The sequence below is a fragment of the Marmota marmota genome, unplaced genomic scaffold (assembly GCF_001458135.2).
Source record: "Marmota marmota marmota unplaced genomic scaffold, marMar, whole genome shotgun sequence".
Classification (NCBI taxonomy): Eukaryota; Metazoa; Chordata; class Mammalia; order Rodentia; family Sciuridae; genus Marmota; species Marmota marmota.
The window spans coordinates 1,204,666-1,215,058 of NW_026000221.1; the positions used below are offsets into that span (position 1 = coordinate 1,204,666).

The following is a 10,393-nucleotide window of genomic DNA, read 5'->3' on the forward strand; positions in this document are numbered from 1 at the left end:
TAAAAAATAAAAGCTCAGTGGTAAAGAGGTGGTCCTGGTTGTTAAATCCTCAATACAAAACATATATATATATATATTAAAAAATACACACACACACACACGAATATATTCATAGCCACATTAGTCACAATAACCCAAAAGTAGAAACAACACCAATATCCATCAAATCATGAAAGAATAAACAAAACGTGGTATAGAAATGTAATGAAATATTATTTGGCAATGAGGGAATGAAATACTGACACATACTAAAACATGGATGAACCTGAAAACATTATGCTAGGTGAAAAAAATCAATTACAAAAGACCTCATATGATTCCATTTATATGCAAGGTCTAGAATAGCAAATTTATAAACAAATAATCTATAGGAAGTAGACTGGAGTTGTCTAGGGATAGGAAAGATGAAGGGTTTTGTATGACTGGCAAGGATACAAGGTTTCTTTCTTGGAAGATAAAAATTCTAGAATTAGATTGTGGTAACAGCAGCATAACACTGTTAATATACTTAAAAACACTGTATGCTTTAAATGGGTGAATTACATATGAATTATATCTCAATAAAGAAGTTAACCCAAAATAGAGAAATGAAGACATTTTCAGACAAAGAGAATATTTTTGCTAACAGAACTATACTACAGTAAGTGTGCAAAGAAGCTTTTGTGGCAGAAAGACTATGACACAGGAAAGAAACCTAGATGTAAGTAAGGAAATAAACAGTTCTTAAAAGGGCATAAATAAATGGGGCTAGGGTCATAGCTCAGTGGTACAGCACTTGCCTTGCATGCATGAGGCCCTGGGTTCGATCGTCAGCACCACACAAAAATAAATAAATAAATAAATAAATAAATAAATAAATAAAATTTGTATCCATCTACAACTAAAAAAAAGTTTTTTAAAAAAAAGGGCATAAATAAAGCAAAGTATAGAATTTCTAATTGTTTATTTTCATTGTTATAAAAGACAATCAACTATCAAAAGTAAAACAGTATCAACAGCTTATATGCTTATAAAAGGAAAATGTATAGTATAACAAAGGGGGATAAAAAGGAATTGGGTATATTCTATTGAAAAGTCTTTATACTACATGTGAAGATATATAACATATTTTCAAGGTGACTAAGTAAATACGTGTGCTATAAACCCTAGGGCAACCTCTTAATATTTTTTAAAAGATATAAATAATTAGCCAATAGCAGTGATGGCACATGCCTATAATCCCAGTGGCTTGGGAGGCTGAGGGAGGAGGATTCAAAGTTCAAAACCAGCCTCAGCGATGGTGAGACACTAAGCAACTCAGTGAGACTCTGTCTTCTAAATAAAATACAAAATAGGGCTGGGGATGTGGCTCAGTGGTCAAGTGCCTCTTAGTTCTATCCCCAGTACCACCCCAAAAAAATCAGCCAATAGCAGAAATAAAATGAAATCAAAATAATATTCAACAAGTACAAAAGTGGGCAGAAAAAAAAAGTGAAACAAAAAAACAATATAAATAAACATCTTTCAAAAGGGTAAATTTTAATCCAACCACATCAGTGTAATTATATTAAATGTAAATGGCCTAAACTCAAAAAACGAAAGAAATTATTTCACTGTATAAAAGAAAAACAGCATAATCCAATTAAATAAAAGATAAAACATACTTTGACTGTAAAGATGTAAAATTTACCAAGCAGATAACTACCAACAGGCATTAAGAACTTTGAGAGACCCTGTAATAAAATACAAAATAGGGCTGGGGATGTGGCTTAATGGTTGAGTGCCCCTAAATTCAATCCCTGGTACCCCCCCACACACAAAAAAGTAACTATTACTAATAATTCTCAAGACTGAAAATAACTTGAGTACATTAAATAGATCTAACTATAAAGATTAATGTATTTAGAGATAACTGAGTGACATACAAACTTCCAACTAACCGTTCTAATGAAAAAAATAGCAACAGGTACCATTAATTATTTGAGGGTTACTACTAACTGAATCTTAAATAAGTGTTACTATTTAGATAATAACTAAATTGATGAAGAAGCTGGAAAACTGAAAGTAGTGACTTGTCTAATATCTACATAGTAAGGAATAAATCAAGGATTTAAACCCACATGTGCCTAGCCCTGAACATCACATTTTTTATTTCAGCATTCTCCCTCTAACAAGATAGTTGTATAAACTATAGATAATTGTATAAGCAATTTCTAAAATTAATAAATCCAGACTAAATAGGAAGCATAAGTATCCTTTTTTAAACAATTCTCTTTTCCTAATGAAAACAACGAGGAAAAAAGAAAAAGAAAAAAAAACTAGTACCAATTCAACCCCAAAATGAAAACATACGTGCAATTTTTCTTTTGGCCAAACACTTTGCTCTATTTGACTGTTTTATCTTCGTTTTCTGCAATCCATTCTCCTCCTTTGGTTCCTGCTGCAAAACAAGAAAAGTGATCAGGGTGGCTAAAATTAAAAGTAGAAATTTCTCTGTCTCCTGTACATCTCTTCATGGCTAAAAAAGGACTCTGAAGAATCAGTGACTGTTAAAAATGTGCATATAAGACATCAGAAGAAGTTTCTTTTGCAGTACAAAAAGGGAAACACACAATATCTGGAACCAATAAAACCATAAATATAAAAATATATAATATGGTGACATTATTATCTGTCACATACATAGTTAGGTAAAGATCAACCAATTTCCAAAATTACCAGTAGGCATCTACCCAAGATCAGAGAAACTTAATTCAAAGCTTAAAAACTAATAATAATGTTTAAATTCACTTCATACTAATTTATTTAAAATCACTCTTTAGAGTTAAAAACAAGAATCAACAAATGGGACTTATTCAAACTAAAAAGTTTTTTCTCAGCAAGAGAAACAATAAGAGAGGTAAATAGGGAGCCTACATCCTGGGAACAAATCTTTATTCCTCACACTTCAGATAGAGCCCTAATATCCAGAGTATACAAAGAACTCAAAAAATTAAGCAATAAGAAAACAAATAACCCAATCAACAAATGGGCCAAGGACCTGAACAGACACTTCTCAGAGGAGGACATACAATCAATCAACAAGTACATGAAAAAATGCTCACCATCTCTAGCAGTCAGAGAAATGCAGATCAAAACCACCCTAAGATACCATCTCACTCCAGGAAGATTGGCAGCCATTATGAAGTCAAACAACAACACGTGCTGGCGAGGATGTGGGGAAAAGGGTACACTTGTACATTGCTGGTGGGACTGCAAATTGGTGCAGCCAATTTGGAAAGCAGTATGGAGATTCCTGGGAAAGCTGGGAATGGAACCATCATTTGATCCAGCTATTGCCCTTCTTAGACTATTCCCTGAAGACCTTAAAAGAGCATACTATAGGGATACTGCTACATCGATGTTCATAGCAGCACAATTCACAATAGCTAGACTGTGGAACCAACTTAGATGCCCTTCAATAGATGAATGGATTAAAAAAATGTGGCATTTATACACAATGGAGTCTTACTCAGCACTACAAAATGACAAAATCATGGAATTTGCAGGGAAATAGATGGCATTAGAGCAGATTATGCTAAGTGAAGCTACCCAATCCCTAAAAAACAAATGCCAAATGTCTTCTTTGATATAAGGAGAGCAACTAAAAACAGAGGAGGGAGGAAGAGCATGAGAAAATGATTAACATTAAACAGGGACGAGAGGTGGGAGGGAAAGGGAGAGAGAAGGGAAATTGCATGGAAATGGAAGGAGACCCTCATTGTTATACAAAATTACATACAAGAGGAAGTGAGGGGAAAGGGAAAAAAAAATCAAGGGAGAGAAATGAATTACAGTAGATGGGGTAGAGAGAGAAGAGGGGAGGGGAGGGGAGGGGAGGTGGGATAGTAGAGGATAGGAAAGAGCAGAATACAACAGTCACTAGTATGGCAATATGTAAAAACGTGGATGTGTAACCGATGTGATTCTGCAATCTGTATATGGGGTAAAAATGGGAGTTCATAACCCACTTGAATCAAATGTATGAAATATGATATGTCAAGAGCTTTGTAATGTTTTGAACAACCAATAAAAAAAATAAAATTAAAAAAAATTAAAAAATAAATCACTCTTTAGCTACTGGGTAAGTAAAAGAAAAGAAAAAGAAGGTAAATAAATTCTGTAGAACTAAAACAGAACCAAATACACCTACTTCACTCCACCTAGCAGTTAACTAAGAGGCACTGAGGACCAAAAAATGAAAGACAAATAATAATGAGCCAAGAAAAATCAGCTTAAAAAGAATATAGACAAAGCTGATTGTGTGTGTGTGTGTGTGTGTGTGTTTTCCATATATGTAAAATTGGGATCTCTGAAGACGGAAACAAACAATAGAACAAACTAATACTAAAACTATAATCGAATAAATCGTTTCAAGGAAATGGAAGGCAGAGGAGTAAGACCAGGAATCTACACTTTGAAAGTACACACCATTCTCTTGGAAAGTTGACCTTGAATAATCAATTCCCAGACATGTACTGGGTAAATCCTAAAGATAAAGAAAAAAGACAAAAAGATATAATCACTGAACTGGGGTTGTGGCTCAGCGGTAGAGCACTTGCCTGGCATGTGTGAGGCCCTGGGTTTAAATCTCAGCACCACATATAAATAAATAAGATAAAGGTCCATCGCAACTAAAGAAAAAATCATTCTTAAAAAAAGGAAAATTAAATGAATATACCTAGTGTAGTATGCAACAATACAAAAAAGGCAATTATTTTAAAGAAGCACAGGAAAAATTTTTAAACAAAGAATTTTTTCCATGTTTTTACTGGTGCATTATAATTGCACATAAAGGTGGGATTTGCTGTTACATGCATACAATACAACAATATGATTTGGCCAATATCACTTCCCTGCACTTCCTAAACAAAGGATTTTGTACCTAGCCAAAAACTCTTTCAGTTATCAAGACTGGAAAAACAACATCAAACATGCAAGAACTTGGGAAATGCTATCTTCATAAGTCCTTCTTGACAAATCTAACAAAGAATGAGCATCATTCAATCAAAAAATGATTACAGAAGCACTAGCAAAAGAATCAACAATAAATATATTTAATTTTAGATATAAGACTAAAAAGTAGGGATAAAATATAAGAAAATATGTAAATATTTTTAATAATGTAGAAATGATACAATTAATTAATGAAAGATAGAAACAGAAAATAAAATAAGTGCACTGACTACTGAATAGTCCATAAGTGTAAATCAAAGAACACCATTTAAAACTGACAAACCATGTAAACAGAAGATTAAATAAGAAAAAAGAGGCCAGGCATGGCAGCACACACCTGTAATCCCAGAGACTTGGGAGGCAGAGACAAGAGGTTTGTAAGTTCCAACTTAGGCTCAGCAACTTAGTGAGACCCTGTCTTAAAATAAAAACTAAAAATGGGTAGGGACATAGCTCAGGAAACCAAAGAACAGGATAAGACAGGACAGAAGACAGGTGACAGGAGAAGGGGGAAGGAAAAAGAAGGAAGAAGGGAAGGAGAAAGGGAGAGACAAGGGAATAGGGCTAGGAATACACCTCAGTGACAAAGCTCTAGCACGTGTGTGGTCCTGGGTTTAATTCCCATACTGCAAAAAAAAAAAAAAAAAAAAGGGAATAACAGGAATTATGAAAGTCATATTATAAAGATGTTAGAATAAAAAATATATACTTTCCTAAATAACAAAAGATATGCCAAAAAATAGCCAAACACCCCACAAAGAATATAGAAAAAGAAATACAGTAAATATAACAGACTCTAACTAAAGATGCAACTCAAGATTATATACAAGAGATTCAGCAGTGATAAACTGATCCAAAATGTCTGACATGAAAAGGTCTAGAAGATAAGGGTAAATTGTCTAAATTTGAATCACTCCACATACCCTTCAGAAAAATCACAGACCTATAAAAACCACAGACAATACCAAACTTCAAATTACATGCAAGAAAGAAATGCAGGTTAAAAAAAAAGAAAGAAAGAAAAAAATGCAGGTAACAAATTTCATCAGCACTCCCACCAGTACTGCAAATCTGTGGGTACAAAGAACAGATAAAAAAGACTTAAAAGAGAGTCCATGAAAAATAATTACAATAGAGTAAAGAACCATAGACAAAATCAACTTTTTTAAAAGATGTAAAAGCCAGCCATGGTAGCATATGCACATAATCCCAGCTAAGAGTGGCAGAGGCAGAAGGATTCCAAGTTTGAAGCCAGCTTGGGCTACATAGTAAGACCCTGCCTCAAAAAAACAAAAACAAAAAAATCACCCTTAATGGGCTGGGGTGGTGGCTCAGAGGTACAGCGCTCGCCTAACATGCGAGAGGCACTGGGTTCAATCCTCAGCACCTCATAAATATAAAATAAATATATAGTGTCCATCTTTAATTAAAAAATAAATTTTAAAAAATCACCCTTAAAATTAAAAAGTCCAGGGATGGGGTTGTAGCTCCATGGTAGAGCACTTGCCTTTCATGCATGAGGCCCTGGGTTGGATCCTCAATACCACATAAAAATAAAGATATTGTGTCAATCTACAACTAAAAAAAATATTTTAAAAAAATTTAAAAGTCTTAGCTTGGCATAGTGGCAATGTTGTAATCCCAAAGACTCCAGAGGTTGAAGCAGGAGGATCCCAAGAACAAGGCCGGCCCGAGCAACTTGACAAGGCCCTAAGCAACTTGATGGGACCCTCTCTCAAAATAAAAAATAACTTAAAAAAGGGCTGAGGATATGGTTCAGTAGTTAAGTGCCCCTGTGTTCAATCATTGGTACCAAAAATACAATAAAATTTTAGAAAGTGCAAAATTAAGATCAAACATTGAACACAGGTTCAACATTTGGTACTTCATACCAACAGCTACATGAAAAGTCCAAGGCTGGGGATATGGCTCAAGTAGAAGCGCGCTTGCCTGGCATACATGAGGCACTGGGTTTGATTCTCAGCACCACATAAAAAAATAAATAAATAAAGATATTGTGTCCACCTAAAAAGCTAAAAAATAAATATTAAAAAAAAAGTCCATAAAAGTAAGAACCAGAGTGGCAACCTCAGAGATTTACTGCTGTTAGATAAGGAGATAGAACCTGGAGGTGGAGGTCTGTAATGGAGCCCTTTGAGCATTTGCCTTGCTTGAAGCCCTTGGGTTCTGTCCCCAGCCTCACCAAAAAAAAAAAAAGGGGGGGGGGGGTGATGCCCCTCAGATTCACTGAAGGAAGAATAAGAGAAATAAAGACAAATGATCCTGAAGGAGAGGGGAAAAACCACACACACACACAAATGAGTTAATCTCTCCCCCAATATCACACCTATATCAACACCATCATTCATGAAAGAAACTGAGTTCACTGAAGTAAAGAAAAGGAAACTCTCTATTTCATCTATCCATTAACTGATAAGAATAAATTCTAAACTATGAGACAAAACATAATGCAAATCAAAAATTTTCAGGTTATCAACATTCCCCCCTAAATACCAACCCAGAAAATATGCATACATGTTAAGAAGACATTCCAAACAGAATTCAAAGAAACTTTTGAAGATTAAGAAAAAACTATACCCAGGTATGTTGGTGCATGCCTATATTTCCAGCTACTTAGGAGGTTAAGGCAGGAGGATTGCAAGATCAAGGGCAGCCTGAAAACTTAGCACGACCATTTCTCAAAAAATGAAATAAAAGACTCAGGGTGTAGCTCAGTGACAGAGTACTTGCTTTGCATATCCAAGGCCTTGGATTTAATCCTTACCACTGCCAAAATAGAAAATAAAAAATTTAAAAACCAAAAGTGTAGCTCAATCGTAGAGCACTTTGCCCAGAAATTCAAAATCTAAGATAAAAAGCAGACAAAAGAGGAACAAATGAAAGTTGATCAAACTTTGAAAACAGATAAAACCACCTCAAAAACAAAAAATTACTGGGTTCCCAAGAAGTTAGGTTTAAGTAAAATCTAATAAGGTATATTTAAAAAGTATAAGAAAATAAACAAAAAATTAAAAGTAATAACTTCCAGGATATATTATTCAGAGAAAAGGACAAAATATAAACAGGAAATATACTATACTTCACATAAAGAAGGGAAATTAAAGATACATACATAGCTTATTTTTGTGTTAAAGTAACAGTGGAGAAATAAAAACAAACTAGTAAAGCTGGTCAACAATAGCAGTGAGAGTTGTATGTAAGAATACTCATTTAAGTACATAGCAAAATAAAGGATACATATAATCCAGCATGGTAGCACACACCTGTAATCCCAGCTACTTGAGAGTCTAAGGCAAGAGGATCACAACATTCAGGCCAGTCTGGGGAACCCTGTCTCAAAATAAAATTCAAAAGGGTTGAGGCTGTATGTAGCTATTGGTAGAGTGCCTTGAACTCTACCTCAAAAAGGGGAGGAGATAAACACACACCGATATCTACATTTGTATATATACATACAATAGTTCCTTGAGTTATTTTGAGGTTTTGGTTCTTGTGGTGTTGTTTTTGAGGGATATTTGGTTTTGGTTTTGGTACCGGGTATCAAACCTCTACCTCTGTGCTACATCCTCAGCCCTTTTTTAAATTTTATATTGAGAAAGAATCTCACTAAGTTGCAAAAAAAAAAAAAAGATTGCTAAGGAGTACTGAGAAGGAGCAACACTGAGGGGTCTCTTAAAGTTTGTGATCTTAAATAAATGTGATCACAGTGAGCACAGTTACATGTTTTGTTTTGTTTTTTCCTTGCCACGTTCAGCAAAAAGGGGCACGTAATAGGTGGAGGGATAGGTTTAACCAAGGTGGGGATTTGCCAGGAAATATAATACAAAGAGGTTGAGGGAATATTCAAGATATTCAAGGGAACTGTTAATATAAAAATTGTGCTATATACATTAGATAAGGAGGAAAGGTGGGGACATGAAATGGTAGAAGAAAATGAAAAGGTGACAAAGTCAGCTGATTAGACATCTTACTAGGGCTAAAGTATTACTGGAGTTAGGGTATTATAAGGAGTAAGTTGGAAAAGATAGGTGACACTGATTACAGAATGAACATCTGAAATTGAGATCTGGAAAATAGCAATGTTTATTATTATGACAGGCTCAACAAGGATTCCTTATCAGAACCAGGGAACACAGAAAATGAAGTGACTGTTTCCTTAATTTTGACAAGGAGAGTCGATAGCTGGTACAGCTCTACATGCAGAAGAAGACAGAAGTTGGTTAAAAATATGCAGTGAGCCAGGTGCAGTGGCACATGCCTGTAATCCCAGAAGCTCAGGAGGCTGAGGCAGGAGAATCCAAAGTTCAAAGCCAGCCTCAGCAATAGCAAGGCACTAAACAAGACCCTGTCTCTTAATAAAATACAAAATAGGTCTGGGGTATGGTTCAGTGATCGAGGGCCCGAGTTCAATCCCTAGTACAAAAACAAAAACAAAAACAAAAACAAAAAAAAAACCCATACAGTTGATGCCTTAGGGCATTAGATTTACTTCTCTTTCAGAATCCCACTTGAGAAAGGCTGAGGTGCTATGACCTATTAGGATAGATACCCAAGAGGTCAAGGAACTGAGAGGCCAGAGCATCAGAAGGGTCATATCTTGACTTGAACCAATAAAAATCGCAGCTTTGTATGATTCAGCCTAATATGTAAACAGTGAAATCACTAAGAATGATGACAAAAAGTAGTGAAGAGAAAGATGGTAAGTGATACTTACAGTTTTCAATGAACTGAGAAGTGTTAGAGGTGGGGAATGGTCAGGAAGATTGCAGATTACTGCTTCAGGCTGAGGTAGGAGGAATAACACTATGATTTGTGCTTCAAAGTAGGTTTTTCCAGTATTCTAGAAGCAATAGTGAAGGACAAGGGCTGGGGATGTGGCTCAAGCAGTAGCGTGCTTGCCTGGCATGCGCGGGGCGCTGGGTTCGATCCTCAGCACCACATAAAAATAAAAAAATAAAATAAAGATGTTGTGTCCACTGAAAACTAAAAAGAAATATTAAAAACTCCCCTATCTCTCTGCCACCCTCCCTCCCCACCTCTTAAAAAAAAAATAGTGAAGCACAAGAAGAATGTGTATTCCACCTCCAGGTCCACTACTACTATGGTATATGGAAGAAGTAACAGTCAATAGTTGAGAAGGTGCAAGGAGAACCAGGACAGCTATCTTTCAATGAGAACAAAAAGATGAGAAAACTTTCACCAAGGAGGTTGAGCACAGTGAATTTTCTGATCACTAACAAATTCCAAGAAAACAGAGTTATTTCAAGGGTAGAGGGGGAGATTAAGATGAATTATAGGAGCAGAGCCGCTGCCCGCACCCAGAACAGGCCCAGCGACCTGCTGGCGTGGTAGTCATGTCACCCCAATTGGAGTAGGGGCAGAGCAGAGCCGCCGCCCG

At 35.6% G+C, this 10,393-nt stretch overlaps 1 protein-coding gene across 4 annotated transcripts in view; it reads right to left on the reverse strand.

Annotated features, from left to right (window-relative positions):
- Positions 1-10,393, reverse strand: part of Uimc1 (ubiquitin interaction motif containing 1) — a 139,075-nt gene that overhangs the window by 76,509 nt on the left and 52,173 nt on the right. For 3 of the 4 annotated variants that reach the window (XM_015488522.2, XM_048792064.1, XM_048792063.1), the window contains one exon: positions 2,332-2,416. In XM_015488522.2, coding sequence (XP_015344008.1) covers positions 2,332-2,416 — 85 coding nt within the window. Of the gene's footprint in view, positions 1-2,331; positions 2,417-10,393 lie in introns of those variants that run through there. The other variant, XM_048792062.1, reaches the window with a different exon arrangement.